General features: G+C 38.1%; 3 protein-coding genes across 3 annotated transcripts in view; all 3 read right to left on the reverse strand.

The window, feature by feature from the left end:
* Positions 1 to 17979, reverse strand: part of LOC6628238 (mucin-2) — a 92842-nt gene that overhangs the window by 21634 nt on the left and 53229 nt on the right. The window contains exon 2 of the mRNA XM_015172781.3: positions 17428 to 17562. The gene's annotated coding sequence lies outside the window, so the exon portion shown is untranslated. The remainder of the gene's footprint in view (positions 1 to 17427; positions 17563 to 17979) is intronic.
* On the reverse strand, positions 1941 to 3928 carry LOC6628237 (lipase 3). Its single transcript, XM_002051771.4, has 3 exons — positions 3751 to 3928; positions 2472 to 3197; positions 1941 to 2407 (listed from the first exon to the last, which is right to left on the reverse strand). The coding sequence occupies exons 1-3, from the start codon at positions 3850 to 3852 to the stop codon at positions 2012 to 2014; spliced, it is 1224 nt and encodes a 407-aa protein (XP_002051807.1). The 5' UTR covers positions 3853 to 3928; the 3' UTR covers positions 1941 to 2011.
* LOC6628236 (large ribosomal subunit protein uL16) lies at positions 13374 to 14161 on the reverse strand. The gene has a single exon (XM_002051770.4). It carries the CDS (start codon positions 14051 to 14053, stop codon positions 13394 to 13396), a length of 660 nt encoding a protein of 219 aa, XP_002051806.1. The 5' UTR covers positions 14054 to 14161; the 3' UTR covers positions 13374 to 13393.

Raw genomic sequence — 17979 nt, forward strand, 5'->3', positions numbered from 1 at the left:
CTGCTGCTTCTGCTGCTCCTGCTGCTTGTCTAGTAAAAACTTTGGCATCGCTGAGTTTGCCGCATGAGAATTACTTTTAACACTTTTTGTTTGCCTTCGGCTGCAAATTGGATGCGAAAATAAGGATTAATATAAAGGACGAATGCTTTTATCTGGCCCCTACAAATCCTTTACAGTTTATTAATTTTAATTTGTTTTAATTTTTATTTTGCTTGAAGTCTATTCGACCCTACAATATCCACATCTTCAACCCTAACCTCAGTCCCATCCTCAATCTCAACCCCATTTCCATCCCGTTCCCATCCTTAGCTGCATTATCCATTTTCCACATCAGCGGTTTGTCATTAATGAATATTCCGTTGCTTCGCTGCCTGTGGTTAAGCTCCACATATGAAAATCTCTCTGAGTTTCTCTCGTTCTCTCTGGCCCCCTCTCTCTTACACTCATTTGAGCACTCTAAAGTGCTCGCATGTGGGTTTAGGTTCTCGTCTGGCTTTTATGTTATTTCTGTATATATTATAGTTAAATTAATTAAATCTTTAGATATTATATTAAAACTTAAATAGCTGTTTGTACTTATAGAAGTTTTTACTGCTTAAAAAGTTTATATATACTTTTCCAATGATTTCTTATCTCCATTTCTCGTTCTCTTTCTCCCTCTCCTCTGTCCAAAGCTCTCCAGTTATTAAGCTAAGATAGTTCGAATAATCTTAAAAGACACAAATAAATCTTCCACGTCGATATATATAATATATCATCATCATCATCTGGCAATTATAATATGGAGTACGTATACAATTACTATTAAGACCACTAACGCATTGATACGTAACATTTGGACTCCTTCATTCGCATAATTTAATGGCGCACTCAGCTAATGGAATTTCCAATTTCTTAGTCATGCACTTCGTGTATTATCAATAATTGTGTTTGGCTTTATAAGGCAACCCATTTGATTACCCCATCTTAAGCCAGTAAATCATAATTATAACTGTATTTGCAGCTCTCGGCCAGGCCAACAAACAGCAGCGGACGGTCCAGCCAGGCGCTAATTACTATAATTTTGTCAGCTATTCTACGGTTTACAGCCCGACACGAGCTGTCGGATAAGTTGTGCTTGGTGTTAACCACGTGCTTGGCGAACAACTTTGTCAACAAAAAAGAAAAAAAAAGAAAAAAAAAATAAACAAACAAACAAACCAACAATTAAGTGTGCTAATTGTAAGAGAGTATGCGACGAGCAAATACCCTGTATACAGCAGATGAAGAGGTTTTATATGTATTTTGTAATTTTGTATAAAACTATCAAATGCCAAATACTTGAATATTTTACATATATAATCAAATAAAATAATGAATGGTGAATTGCAAAATTGTTAGTTCTTAGAAAAGAAACATATTTCCAACTGATTTTTATAAAATATTGGTAAATTCCTGATATTCATAAAATATATTTAATTTTGAAATTTTTTATAAAAGGGTTTCGAATAACTTTTCTGTATATATTCTTCGATGATTGTTACAAAGATTTAATAGAAAGATCCTAAACTAGTCCCTATTATTAAACTCCATTTAATTGAGCGAGTTGTCCAGTAATATGCAATAGCTTACACAAACTATCTAGTTACTGACCTGTTGGTTATAGCTACACCTTTCTTTCTCCTTAAAGGTTAAGCTTATCTGTCATTTTTATGCACTTGGCTACTTTATGATGCCCCATTAATTCACTTTTATGGCTACAGGGTATTTATATATATAAAAAATAGCTGCAGAAAGTAGTGTGAGCAACCTCGCTGCGTAATTAGCCGGAGTAGCCTGCGACTAATCACGCTCTCTCCCCATCTATCTCTATCTCTCGCTCTCCCTCTCTCTCTTACTCTCTCTCTCTCTCTCTTTCTGTCTCTTACTCTCTTACCACTCCTGAAACATAACTCATTACATTTGCTTCTTGTGGCGAAAAAGTTTATTGAGACGGAAGACAGTTGCGATTAGATTGGACTAAACTGAACGTTTAGTTATTGTAGAGTCGATCGTAGGCCTCACTTGTGGCTATCACCTTGTCGTTAATAACAGATTTCACTTGCTTTGCGAATATAAAGTCGAGGTGTCCCCATGTCTCATCCGGTATCTCGTAGAGCTCCTCCAGCTGCGGCAACAGCGGCGGCAGGCGTGACACATCCTTGACATTGGCCGACTCATCGGCCAGGCCCACGTATAAGTAGAGTTTCGATGTGATCTTCGTTAGATCATACGACGGCGGCACTTCCGAGCCATACGTGGCCTTATTCTTCTTTGGACCCCAGTCATATTGACGGAACTCGTTCGATACATAGGACTGGATAAAGTGAATACCCTGGTTGGTGGAAATGCCAGCGGGATGAGTTTCGGCGACCTGTGGCAGCAGCGTCTGCACAGAAGGGAGGGAGGCGTGATTTCAGCTAGGAGCTTAGCCAGAGCTTCAACAAACATACCACATTCAGATTACCCTCACTGTCACCGCCCCACATCATGGCCAGAATCTTGCAGTAGTTTAATAGATAGGGATCATTGCTGCAGGCTGTGTCCAGGATGCGCTGAATTATGGGATTCATGGGCAGAAACACCTGATTCTGCAGCAGCTCAGCGCCCAAGCCGGGCGAGCCGACATAATCGGCCATGGCTAGGATAATGTCCGTGGTGGTGTTGCCCATAAAAATGGGCGGGGCCAGCATATGGGCGGTCTTAATTTTAGCATTATACTCGGGCCGTTCGGCGCCCATCACAAAGAATGTGGTGCAGCCCTGGGAATGGCCCACATAATGCACCGCCTTCTCACCGGTCGTCGACAGGATGTGATCTATCATGGCCGGCAGATCGTAGGCACCAATCTCATGCCAGCTGAATGCCCAGAAATATGGATGATTCGTGTTTATTCTGGTATTATTACGGGAGTAAATGTTGCCACGGGCATTGCCCAGCCAGACATCGTAGCCCGCATCCGCGTAGTTGTAGGCCAAAGCATTGTCCGGCCCATTGAGCAGGAAACAATCGGAGCAGCTGAACAGGCCGTGCTGTATAAGGACAGCCGGACGCTGTGCCTGTCCAGCATTGCCCAGCTTGGGTGAATACGGTATGCGGAACATGTTCAGCACATAGCCATCCTCAGTCTCCACCTCGTGCGTTTCGGCCGGATAGCCATGCGATTCGATGCGCTCAGCCTGCAAAATGCCAACGCAGAGCATTGCTTAATGTTATAGACAGGCTAGAGATGTGCGCGTGACACGACAAGAACACGAAAACACCGTATAAGACACGACATTTCTTATTTTGTACATTTTCGTTTTATATTTTAAGTTAAAATTTAGTCGTTGAATTAAACTGCACACACATTTCTGCTCTTATTTAGTAGCTTTAGAATAATAGTTGCAATTTAATAATTAATTTGCTACTTTCAAATAAAACTTAAGCATTAAGAAATATGCTCTGAGTATTATTAAAAAATTTGCAAATAATAATTAAGCTGCAGTTTTTATTTAATCGCTTTTAACATTAACTTTCAATTTCATTATTAAAACACCTATTATTCAATTTTCTTCTTTATCTGAATATTTCTTTCACATTTCAAGCACTTTAATTTCCACTCTCACGAACAGCACAAATATTAATTATCGAACATGAGCACGGCGCAGGAGGAGCACAGCAGGACGACACGTGCCTGACTCTAAGGTAAACACACTTTGCTATCAAACCGCAATTTGTGCTGACACTCACCGAAGTCTTGAGTCGCTTAAAGGGTATATCTAGGTAAGGATCATAGTCGGCAGCCAGCGCTGTGGCAGTCAGTGCCAGGATGAGCAGCGTTTCCTTCAGCATTTTATTTCAATTCTCTATTTTTGTGTCCCTTTTTTGTGGGCGTTCACGTTTGTTCAGCTTCAAAGTAAACGCACGACTAAGCTAAATGATTTTCCTAATAATTGTCGATTACTTAAATATGAACAGCAAATCTTATCTAACGATTGGGAATCACTTGACTTGGAGACTTTATTTTTGGCATGCCCGCGATAAGATACCATATGCCCCCTTGCCGGCGCTATTTAGCTAATCCGTGTGAGATTTATGTGTGTTTTAATCAGTTCGATTCCGGGGGGTACATGCCATAAAAGGTTCCAAAGATGCCAAATGACATAAATAAACCATAAATTTACTTAATTATCGAGGCATCAGCAGTTGTTTTTATAAATCTAGGGATCAAAGTGTGTGAGTGACAGTGAGAGATCATATCAAAACTTGCTCACTTTCATTAAGATTTGGAATATTTACAAGTATCGATAATGGAAGCACGCATTCTGCCTACGAGTCGTAGGGAATGGACAACTGAAATGTGACATTTATTAAAAAAAATTATTTTCCCTTCTAATCGTCATTATTATATTCTCATTTAGCTAATAATACTATATTTTTGATTTCTTTAATAAAAACCAAGAACGATATCATACTAACTCAGGACCAGCTCTTGCCTATCGCATGCCAAATTGCAGGTGCTCCTTGTGGCAGTCACCAAATTGAGCCTGGGTAGCGGGCTGATGAGCACAAAGTACGCGTATCTGCGAGTTGCGCCTGACTTGCTGCTGTTTTTTTTTTTTTTTTTTTTTTTTTTGCATTATGCCGTGTGCAAGTGGTGCAACGTGTGGCTCTCATGTGGCACATTGAGATTGGCATTAAGCATGCCAAAAGCCACAAAACTACGAGCAATGGGGAATCGTCAAGGACCGACGACCGAGGGCACTGTCAACGCCCAAGCCAAGGTATATGCAGCAAGAGAAAAACAGCTATAGCTCGTAGAAAGAGTAGGCTAATGCGTGAGAGAGATTGACAGAGGGAGCGAGGGGAAACTTAGATAAACCAAAATGTAAATGCGGTTCCTTGAAATTATGTGAAGTAACGTTGCAAAAATGGAAATAGTATATTCGATAGCAAACTACGAGGCACACACAAAATTGCAATTGCACAAAAACGGGAAAGTTTTGAGGTAAGTTTAGATTATGGCGACTAGAATATGCCCAGTAAAAAGACTAATATGACCAATATTGTTTTTTCCTTAATTTCAATTTCAATAAATTTCTTTAAGAATGGAGCAAAGCCTATATTAAAGGTTCTGATAAATATTTGTATTATCATAGTTCGTTTTTACAAAAATTTCGTGGCTAGCTCTGATAAGCTTTGAGGTCAACGAGGGGCTACAGCTGGAAAGGATTAAAATATGGTATGCCATATTAGATGGTTAAAGTAGAAATTGTCTTACATACCCATTAAAAGGTGTTTACAGGGTATATTAATGGCAATAAACTGTAGCATTACAGCTGCTGTAAATGCTGCTCAATAGATGGACAGAAATTCAAGGCTAGTTCGCTAAATTGCTTGCGGCTTGCTGCCAGCTGCACTTGCCGCAGCTTTGCATCGGCTACTCGAAAACGCACGCCCCATAATTCAATCAACTTGCCACATAATTGGCAGCTGACGAGCGCCAAGCTGTGTTTGCCTAATGCCCACCCGCGAATTGTTGTTGAATTGCCATTGCATACAAAAAATAAGCAACAATAATAAGACAAAAGAAAATAATTGCAAACAGTGTGCAGCTCGTTGCCAAAACCGTTTAGCGCTCGAAATCGTGACTAATCATAAATCTTTAAAGTAACGTCTTGGGCCGTCACCAACCACCAACACGTACCTATCCATAGCCAAGTAGGCGAGTCGAGTGTTAACTGCCTGACAACTCGTCAGAGGCGTCGACAAAGACGTCTCAGGTTTATGTTAATGGCCAAAGTCAAAAAGGCACTTGCGGGCGGAAGCCGCACATGAGTTGGCCACATTGCGAGTCTTGACTGTGCTGTGGCCTGGTCTCGGGTCATGCCCCAGATGAATGCCGCAAGAGCAGGCAACAATGATAGCACAAGATTTAAAAGCTCGACCACTTAAGGCCAATTATATATTTATATCATTTATTGATTTTGAATTTAAAAAAAAAACTTAAGTCCTTCGAGAAGCAACAAACTCTATGCAAACAATGTAAGAGCGTGGAATGTGCCAAAGCTGCAAGAAAACAATTTTGGTGTGCATCAATTATAGATGCAGCATCAAACTAGAGTTCAGGCCATGAACAAAATTCCAACAAATCTGAAAATGATTTCAGATTGAAGATTGAAATGGACATTTGCGAGTAACTTATGATCTTAACATATATAATATATATAATCACGACTTAAATGCCTGCAAGCATGAGAATTACATGGAAGGGCGCTAAAGCAAAATACTTATATTTTACTAAAATTTGCAGTGCAGAGGAAAGCTAACTTGGTCTACATTCGGTATTTATAGAATACTTTACGGCATGAATATCTGAAAGTATTACTTGAACTTGTAAGAAACGTATATAAAATGAATTTTATTTTGTTTAAACTTGAATGATCTGCGTTGGCTACAAATGAAAACATGCACGGCGTGAATGCTTGACAGTATTTAAATTATAAGAATCGCATGGTATTGTAATATAAAAAAATACTTATACTTTGCTTAATTTAAACGCTCAACGGACATACGAGAACATTTATTACTTAAGTGCATACATACATATACATACAATAATAGAAATAAACTTGGTCTGTGAATTTATATATAAAATTAAACCTGAAATCTAAAAAGATGTTAAGTGCAAAATCTAGAGAACAAATCACGACAGAAGCAAGATTAGATTTGTCAAAGTTCAGGTATTTGGGGTATTGGCCGAGCATGTTGTTAAACCTTAGAAAATATATTTTAGTTATTTATCTGTGTATTATTTACTTGTCTCATTGTGCTACTATTTCTGAGCAATGAAATAAGTTGAGTGTATTCCTAAAGCGATGCGTAGATCAAGTTTATTTCAAATTTATTTTTTTCTGTTTCTTTTCCAAGAGTGAAATTGTTGGTAATATCTAAAATTGCCTTCGGGCAGTTGCTGCTGCTGCAAAGTTTCCATTTGTCTGCCTTGTCTTTTAAATCTGAGCTGCAACTCTGCCAAAATTTATTATATATGCGCTTTTTTAAGCAGGCACATTTTATTTTATTTCGTCTTGTTTTTGGGTTTTTTTGCTGAAATCAAAGTGCAATATTTTCAGCAGAATAAATGTGCTTACGAGTATTTTTTATATACATGTATGCAAACGCATGACGCGAACAATAAGTTCTATATGGGAGATACATTTATAACTTCCCTACAATCTTTTTTCTTCTTTCTTTTGTTGTTGTTCTCGTTGGCTGCTGGAAATTGACAGGCACAATAAATTGTAAAATATGGCCAAAAGTTGCTTATGGCTTGCACGTATCTGTGAGATATATGCATACATTTCTGTGTGTATCTGTCAGATACATACACGTATATATTTATATATATGGCTATGAGCTACAATTTGTATGCTACTGGTGTGGAAAGGGGTCTGTATCTCAAATCTTTGACACTATTTGGCAGCATTTGCAGTTACTCGGAAATCGCCGATCGCTAAGTAATATTTTTTTTACAATTTATAATTTACATATATATTTAGCGGCCACCAAGAGCTGCAAGTGTGGGCCTAATTCGTGTCCAGTCGGCGTTTAATTATGTCATCGCCATGATTTGGCACATTTGTGTTTTCTAAACAAGCGAAAATTGTTATGTTGACTTTTTGCATGCTTTTCAACAAATTTGTGCAACAAATGGGTAGCACGATTTTAGCTACCACTTGTGGCACACTGCTCACCTCCACCACACCCCACGCTTTGCATTCTCCATCAGCAAGTCATGCAAAACCAATTAGTTGGTCTCGCCTCTCTTCACATTCGCGTTGCAACGCATGGATTTTAATTATTCGAAACGTTTGTTCCACAAAACGTTGCCGCATTTAGTTGCAACTGCGTTTGTATTGTTTTTTCTCCTGCCCATTCCTCATCCACCACTCTGGCCGGCCACCTGCTGCTGCCCTAAGCGGGAATTTAGCTGCTGAAGCATTGCATTTGGGCTGCTTCATTAGGAGGCAGCTTCACAGCTTAAGCTTCGGTTTCAGCTTCGTTGGCTCTTGCAACCTTCTTAGCACCTCAAGATGTTTGGTTGAAGGGGCAGCCTCTTCAGCTCTGCTGGCTCAGCTGGTCACTAATTGTGTGGCGCGTTTATCGACTTAGCGCTTGTTAAGTATTGAAAAAACGAAATAAATTAAAGCACACCTTTGTTACTAAAATTTGCACTAGAATTTGTTTGGCTTTCGGCAAATATATATACCTTTTTTAAAAGTACGAAATGGATTTAACACATAGATACATATTATTTAATGCATTTTTGTGGACCCTTTTTATGTAATTCAATTACAAGCTTACAAAAACTCAAATGGTTTAAAGTGCGATTTACTAAGTGCGAACTTATAATATTGGAGACTTCTTTTAATTTCTTGCAATTTCACATTTGAGATTGATTGCCTTTAATCCCCAGTTCCTTGGGTAAGTAAAGAAGCTAAAATGGCTTCTAAAACTTCGTTAGTTACTTGAGTATTGAAATAGTGCATATTCAAGTAATTCAAAACTCAAGCGAAACCTTCAAACTGCATTCCAACAAGCTAACAACAAACGCAACAAGCCTCAGACAACATCAAACAAGTTGCGGCACGCAACACAACACAACACAACTGAACCGAACTCAATGCAACTCTTATACGTGCTGCATGGATAAGTATAAGAGCTGATTAACAACCAGCACGTTTAAACTAAATATTTGGTAAAAGCATCAAAGTCAAATGCATTTCACTTTGAGCTGCTGCGCTTTTAGATTTAAGCCTCTTCTTTGTTGTCGTTTTTTTTTTTATTTTTATATTTATATTTAAGGACCACTGTGGCAAGGCCAATGGCGATTAAGATTGGTAGTAAACCAGGAAGGGTCATTAAATGTTCAAGGGTTGCTGCACAGCAAACTGACAATGAAAAGGCCATTCAAATCTATCAAATGCCACACACACATCGAGAAAAACACTCAGCTGAAAGCCAGACGATTCAATCAACTATAATTTGCCAACATGCCGAGCTAAAATGACAAATTAAATTCATTAAAATAATTGTAGCAAAAAAAAAGTAAAGAAAGAAAATAAACATTAATATGTAAACATTAACTAGAATAATTACAAAAATAAAAAAATAGAAGCAATTTCTAATTCATGGTGAAAATCAATTACGGCGATTTATTTTCCATTATTGTGATAACGACCTGCGCTGACGTATTGTTTGAAAACTCCAATGTTTATTTATTTTTTGACTTATTAATTTAAAAAGGGGGCGCAACTATGGCGCGTAGGAAATTAATTTTAATTAAGCAATTCAATACTCTCATCGCTGTGGCAGCGCAATACTGTCATTATGATATGAACCTGTTTGTAAAATGTATAACACATTATGCGATTATTGAACAATGTATTCGGCGAGACAATGCGACAGCGAGAAAGGCGCAACAGCTACTCGCCCAATTGTTCCCTTTTGTGGCGTCTGTTATAACACGACGGCTGAAGACATTTCACACAAATCAAAAGTTATGCTTAATGTTATACGCCCCATTTCCCCACCTAGCCCGCCCCATCATTCTCCACTCTTACACTCACCATCACACTGACAAACAAATAATTTGAACGCCGGCAGCCAACTGTTGATATGCCCGGCTGGCCAAAGAGTTTCGCATTATAATTCGCCGCTTTACTCGAGCGTTTCGCGGAAAAGTGGTAAAATGCGAAAGGCCGCAGTCGGCGATGGGGGGGAAGTGGATAACGCAGAAAGGGGCGTTGGATATAGGGCCAGACAGCTACGACCAAGCTGCTACTTGCGGCGCCTCGATGCTTTGGCTCATGCCAAAAGACGACGAGACAAACAAATAAAAAAAGGGGCAAAAATTAAACAGTTCAATAGAGCGAATTTCGTATGCCCTATCTAAAAGACTGTTGTGATGAGCTTATGCCTAGATATCAAGCTAATAAACTTTCTTTAAGCATAAAATTTTGCTAAGATATAGACGATAGTACATTTAATAAATATTAATAAATAAGTTATAAGTCTAGCATAAACAAATGAAAATATAGTTAAGAAGTAGGTAAGCTAGTATTATTAACAAATGAAGATTTAATTAAGAAGTACATAAATTTAGTTAAAATAAATAAATCTAAATCTAGATCTAAGCACATGAAGATGTACAATTAACACAAATAAATAAGTTTATATAAATACAGCTACATATAAGCAATAACTAAGTAAATTTTAAACCTGTTTACCCGTTCGTTAAGGGCACAAAAAGCAGACCCACTCACTTGGACAGCAATGGAGCTGGGCTACAGCAAGGTGCGGTGCGGTGCGGTGCGGTGGAGCGTGCTGGGTTCCCCAACCGTTGAGCCACTCACCCATTCACCCATTTCACGTGCAGCTTTACCACATTTCAATGCGCTGGTAATTACTCCATTAGCTCCGCTGCTGAGCTCTTGTTACCTGGACCAAAACCAGAGCCAAAGCCAAGAGAGAGCTGCTGGCAATCAATTGTTGGCTGACTGATGCCCCACAGACAGTTGCATGCATCAATTAGCAGCAGCATCAGCAGCAAGAGCAACGGCAACAAAAATGTTTTCTACATTTGCCAATAAAAATTAAATTCAATATCCACTCGGAACGGCCAAGTGAACTCCAACTGGGTGATAATGGTGCGGTGCGGGTATCAAATTGTGCGGCTTGTCCATGTCTGGAGCTCATCGACTTGGAAAATACAATAAAACTGGCAACTAAATGGCCAACAACAGAGACAAAAAGTCATTCGAGCACAATTTCTATGCAGTCGCTCCAGAATATTTTATGAATTCTAAACGCAACACGAACCAGTCCAAACAGAATGAGAAAGGGCCATGCAAATGGGCGTATTCCACAACTTGTACGGAATAACTGAGAAGTCGAGACCAGTTTTTGTCGTTCTGGTTACAAATTTGTGCCCAGAGTCTTATTGATATTACGAACAAATTATCAAATCGAATTTGGGCCCAAGAAAGGTCCACAAAAGCCAACATGTGCTTAAATTTTAAACAGAAGAAAATGCTGGAAAAATGTTTGAGCCATGAAGAAAAAGAATATATTAGAAGTGTAGCTAAGATTAAATTTAAATATGTAAGAGATATTTTTAGGCTAACTTTGTTGTTAAGTTAATTTCAATAAATGTCTCGAGACTAGCTGCAGTCCAAGGCAACAGACTCCAACTAAGTCTTGTGCTTATTTAATCAAGGAATTTAATAACAATAATGCTCATATTATCAAATTAAAGCAAATGTGCTTGCATGAATTTAATTGTTTTTATTTAATATGCATTTTAATTAAACGTATTTTTGGAAAATTCATATTTATCAAAATGTAAATGAATTCGCAGCCATTAAAATGTTTACATACAATTTATTTAGCACATTTAGCACATTTGGCATAAATATTCATATTATTCAGATATGTTAATTATGAAATAAGTTTGGAAATTATTTTTGCCTGTCTAAATTGTCTGTAAAACGGGCATATTTCAAGCAGAAAAATAATAATAATAACAAATTATTAATGGGCTTGCGCTCAGTCAACGACAACGACAACTCCATTATGACATATCTTTTAAAGGCTATTTTTAGTCTGCAGACAAACTCTAACAAAAGTTGTGAATGGCCCCCATACACAATTCAAACTCTAAGCCAAAAGGGGGTTACGCATTTCATATGAGCTAGGCATAGGTCAGGGAATTGCCAAAAGCGAAAAACAAAAACAACAACAAAAACTTGCTCCAAAGAAACTGAAAAACTTGCCAAACTTTAGGCAATGAAGTGAGTATAGCCCGATTTGTATTTATATTCATACTCACACTCACACTTGTATTCACTCACAATTTCGGCTAAAAACACTTTCATTTGTTGCTCATTAAAATCATAATACGACAGCATTATCAACATTGGCAATACCGGAGTTTCTCGGTCATCAATCAAATTCTATTATCGTTTGTATTGGTGCTAAAAGGAAGGGTAAAGGGGTTGTGGGGGTTGTGGAGCGCCGCTCATTATGCTGCCTGAACGAGTTTTAATGGTTTATTGGCGATTGCGAAAATTGCAATTTAATTGTTTGACAAACGCTTCAAAGTCGGTCGCGATGACCGTCGAAAATTGTAAAACTAATTGAATTGCATTCAATTGTCAACGATCTGTCGTAATCGAACAGAGGCTTAGATATAAAGGTACCTATATATATATAAATATTTATATATACCTCTATCAATCATTTTGGTGTATTTGGATAATAGTGCTGCAAAAACTGGGAAAGAGCTTTGGCACGTCGAGAATAATATACCCCACAGACATATTGACTTTGATGGATTGTTATATAACTTTTTAAAACTGGTTTATCCATATTCTTTCTATGATAGCTGTTATAAACTGTTTTATACAAGAACTGCCACAATAAAAGATAGGACTTTACAACGATTATATAGAAAGAGACAGACGAGCTTGGCTTTATTGGTTGTTGATGCTAACATTATATATACTTTATGAGGTTCTAAATATCTCCTTCTGCGTGTTACGAATTTTGTGACATTTTAATAACCTCTGCAAGCTACTGCATGACTCAACCCGCAGTGGCGCCCTCTGTGGGCGGGCAGCACAGTCATCAGCTTTTGCTCCTCATATTTATTATTATTATATATTATCTTTTTGTTGTACTATGTCTAGCTTATTTATTCGTCTATCCAGCTAGCGCCAAGGTGAAATAAAACCTACATTTTGTTTCTTTTTTGACTTTTGGGTTTTTTTTGAATTATATTTTGTTTTAAAGTACTTATTGGATTTGCCAAAGTTCAGCTTGTCATGGCAAAAGATAAAAGTTTTTCGTTTTCTCCCACTGGAAATGTCAACAAAATTGACAAAATTATTAGAGAACCTGTGGGGGAAGCCTGGATGAGTGCAAATAGATAAGTTTATTTTGGCTTTAGGCGTTTCTTGGTTTGTTTACATAAGAAGTGCCATGGATTATGAGTTGTTAAAAAACTTGTTGGACAATTTAGCATTGCACAGTAGTCTTACAGGCTATGAAATGATCTGACTAAACTTAAGTTATGATGCAAGATATTTTGGAAAATTCCTTAGCCCAACTTGGCAGAGCCGAGTTCTACTATGCGAGCAAAAGCATATCACAAAGCTGTTAAGCGGTATCTTGGTCAAGCTCAGGAATGACGAGCTCCAAAATTTCCCTCACCTATCTGCAAATCCTTTTATTGTATGTCCAAAAGTACACCTTATCTTCGACTTGCCGAAGATAGCAGTGTCTTCTAATTGTTTTATTTTTTTAACGAACAATAATTCTTCGATTTATTTAATTAATTAGCATAAAGAGCACGCTGAGCCTTTTCCCAGACAGCAATTGGACCATGCTCTGGCCGATACTTGACATTGCATCCATCCTGCTCGAGGCGATTGTCATCACGGAGTTCTTCGTAGCGCTCGCGATCGAACTTGGTGAAGCCCCACTTTTTCGATACGTAGATCTTTTGGCGACCTGGAAACTTGAACTTGGCGCGACGCAGAGCCTCAATAATCTGTGGCTGATACTTGTCAGTGGAACGCACCGACATGATGGGCTGGCCAATCCGGACCCGAGCAACTGTGCCTAGGGGCTTGCCGTAGGCACCTCTCATGCCCGTTTGCAACCGATCGGCGCCGGCACAGGACAACATTTTGTTAATGCGAATGACGTGAAATGGATGCAAGCGCATTCGAATATGAAACTGATCCTTGCCGCAAAACTTTACCAGGTACTTGTTGCAGCAGATGCGTCCAGCTTCGAGGGCCTCGCTGCTCAGCTGCTCGCATTCATCAGAAACTAAATGGACGCATAGTGGAAAGTCCTCAACAGTTGCCTTCTTCCGACCCAAATCGAAAATGCGAATTTTTGGATCGGGAACACCGCGACAAAAACGCGATTTCGGATACGGCTTGTTTTTACAATAACGATAACATCTGGCTGGCCGACGACCCATATTAAATTATATATCACACGGCACGGCACAAAAATGTATTATAAATTTCTTCAAATAATTTTCTTAAATTTCCTTAGGAAGTGTTTCGTCGAAATTTCAAATGAAATGAAATGAAAACATGCTCAAGTTTGGCAAAGTTAACATCAGCTGCTGCCTTTGTTAGAAAATTTTCAACGAAATGTAGAACAATCGTGATTAAAACTTTTTGTTTTGAACTAAAACTTAGAGCTCCATGCTTGACAATTCCTTTTGCTGCCAAGGAACTTTAATGAACACCTCAAAGCGAAGGCAAATTAATTGCCAAGTCAAATCAAAAACAGACAAACACATATAAAATTGCAACAAACTATTGACTAGCGGATATCCTGTAAATAAATGCTGTGTCTTATGTAAGGCAAACAGCGGTAGCTTTTATTCCATTATATTTTTATGTATAGAAAGATATTTTGTTTTCTTGTAAGTTATGGTGTTCTTTATAGGGTATTCAAGAATCTATATACCAAGCTTAATATTTCCAGAATAAAAATTTCTTTAAAACGGATACTTTACTTTCAATCCATTTTTTTTCTATTTCAATCCAATGGTCTTTTATAGTACTTTTCTAGGTTTTTCAAGAACCTATAGTTCGAATGCCATATAAACATCTTCTATTTGTTAAAAACATTTAAAAAGACTCTCTATTCTGTCTGAATTGATAGACAAAATTAGAATGAAATGATTGTTCGTTTTTATATAGGGTATTCATGAACCTATATGCTAAATTTAATATATATCCAGCAAGAGATATTTGCTGTTATTGAGTTATTTTTTCTTCTTCACTTGATATGCTGTTACTTCCCATACTCATTGCCATGGTTACAGGGTATGGGCACAGCAACAAAAAAATAGGAAAACGGAAATTGTAACCAATGTTGTGGCTGCTTTTGTTGTTGTTGATGTCATTGTGGAGTGAAGCGCAGCGGCAATTGAATGACAACAGCAACTGTTGCTGTTGTTGTTGTTGTTGTTGTTGCTGTTGCTGTCGCTGATAATCTTGTTGCTGTCGTTGTAGTTGGTGTTGCTGTTGTTGCTACTGCTGTTGGTGTCGTTTGTATTTAATATTTAAGCTCAGCCAGCGACAAGATTTAAAATATTTGTGCGCCGCAGTCACCAAAAGATTTATGCGCGCATGAATATTGGACGTTGTGTGGCAAATGCAACACACGCCACAAACACACACACACACACGCAGGGAAAGGAGGACAGGTGGTGTCAGCCTCGTGATGATGCATTTGGGTGGTTGGCTTTGCAGTTCGCACAAAAATCGTGTTTGCACGCGCGACTTATGCAACATGCCGCTCATCGTGAAGTCTCCTCACATGGCTAGTTTTTTTTATTGCTTCTTATTTATTTTCAACCAGATGTTTGGCGACTTTGGTTTGATTTACGGAAAATGGCATTTCAGTATTTCCATCATCATCAACAACACCAAGCACCAAGCAGCACACGTCACGACCTTGTGCGTGGATTGTGCAAACAGCTCCTAACTATGCCAAGGAATGGCAAACTGAGCATAAACCACAATTGTTGCCGCTGACACAAACAAAGGCAAGCCCATGGCAAAAAATAAGGTGGGCAGTCTGCACAGATGGGGGGCCACATTCATTACCCTCGCTGACTAATTGCCGCAATGAACTTGAAGGCTTTTCACTCGAGAGCTGAGGTGTGGCCTATGCCTTGCGAATGGCTAAAGAGATAAATGTGACTCTGGAATGGCAGCTGATTTCTTAGCTTAGGCTAAGCAATTAGCAATACCAACAAATATAAAAAGCAAACAAAACAAGAGTACTTAGTTATTATAAATAGCGCAGGCAACAACAATTGCATGACATTGAAAATTGTTTAAGCTCTTGAGAATTTTGAATTGTCACTCCACTTGCATAAGAAAATGCACTGACATTGCCCACGACATTTTTAAAGAAAAATATTATCAGTGTTACTCAGCTGACAAGTCACAAAAATTAAACTTTTAATGTCCGCTAACATATTCGAACATATGCACACACACATACATACATACATACATACATACAAACATACATACATGCATACACACATGTACATGCATTAAAATTTACTCACATACATGCATACATACATACACACACACACACATATATAATATTTATATACCTACCTTTCCCAGAAATTGCCTGTATTATTGAATACTTTGTTCCACTTAAGCTCACCATTATTAGATTTGTATAGAAGCTATCCATTATTTATTGCTAGTGTATTATATATATATTATATATATAAAATATAATATGTCAATAGTATCGATAGGTGCAGTAGTTTTCTAATATGTTATGCATTTTGAATACTACTATAATAAACTGGGTTTTCAGATCATTTTAGCCGAAATAGGTTATTGCTTCAATTTAAATTGTTGGCTAGGAGTTCTTAAAGATTTTGAATTTGTAAAGTTTGATTGTTTTTATGTATTGTTATGTAACTAAAGCCACACAAATGGAGCGTAAAATAAACTCACAAGCCATGCACTAGAAAAGTAAATAAAAAAGCGGCTTTTTAAAAAACCTAAGCTCAGCTGATCCAGATTATAAAGCTACCATTTTAGACATACACAGTTTGAGGGCTTTTCATCAATTTAACTCGCCCTTCTGTCTGACTGCATCGTGAGCGTCGTCTTCAATTGTAGCCGCAGCCAAACAATTGACTTTAATGGCAGCAGGGAAAAGCGTTGAAAATGTAACTCGTAAATGAAAATAATTGTTGCACGATATTTGGAAAATTAATTATGCTGCCAATTTGATGGTGTTTTTGTTGTTGCTTTAGTTGTTGTTGTGTCCAATTGAATTAAAAGCATGCCAGACAATTGGTGCACATTGTTTGCGCTGCCCGTTTCGGTGCTTTGCGCCTCAATTAACGGCAGCTTGTGGCAACTGCAGAAAGCGAAACAACGCGCCGATGGACACCAAAAACCGGAGACCCCAAAAATGCTGCAATTGCAGTAGTGCGAAAATATTCACCATCGTAAATTTTGTACAATTTGAACTCGAAAGTCGTTAAATGTAACACGCAGGACATGGGCAAACCCACACACACTCACACACATGCATAGAGGAAATTGGGTCAGGCAGGCGAGGGCAGAGCAATTGCAAATTCCTTACAATTGGTTACAGCGGCCAGGCAAGTGAGCAAGTGTTGGGAAAAGGGGGCCAGTGTTGGTCAACGTTGTGTAAGTATATGCATATAGAAATTTGTATCCCATTGCCATGGCCATTTTAAGTGTAAGTTTGCCAGCAAATGCTGCTAAAGTTGAATTTGTAAAATTGTTTGCCTCAGTTGGAGTCTAAAAAATGATTCGTACTTACCGAGGCTTCCACTGGGTAGCTTCGTACTTGGCCTGCCCCAAGGGTGTCGGAGTTTTAGGTCCGTGCTTTAATTTCATTGCTGGTACCCTGTATAAATACATTGTCTCAATAAGGCATCAGAGGGTTCTGCAATTCCTGTAAAGAGGGAAAAGCGGAATAACAAACTTCTCATTATATATTTCTGATGGAATTCAAGTAGCTTGTTGTTCACAAATAATGTGCTGTTTCTTAGGGAACAAATCAAATCGTAGCTGGTTCGAATCCAGTTGACAAAACTAAAACCAACCCCAATTTTAGGCATGTTTATGTCCAATTTTGTCTGACTTTGCATGCAGCATTAATGGGAGCTTGAAGGCAAATATTTTATAAAATACAAATTGAAATATTTCCCTTAAAATTGGAAAGAATATTTTCATTATATTTTCTTTATATATATTCAAAGTTTCAACTAAGTTCCTATTAATTTAATATATTTTTGTTTATATTCCCTACTTTAGGCAGAAATACAGGATATTGCCCAGGCCAGCTATTTTGCTCAGACAACCGATGTTT

This window comes from Drosophila virilis, chromosome 4 (assembly GCF_030788295.1).
Source record: "Drosophila virilis strain 15010-1051.87 chromosome 4, Dvir_AGI_RSII-ME, whole genome shotgun sequence".
In the NCBI taxonomy this organism is placed as follows: Eukaryota; Metazoa; Arthropoda; class Insecta; order Diptera; family Drosophilidae; genus Drosophila; species Drosophila virilis.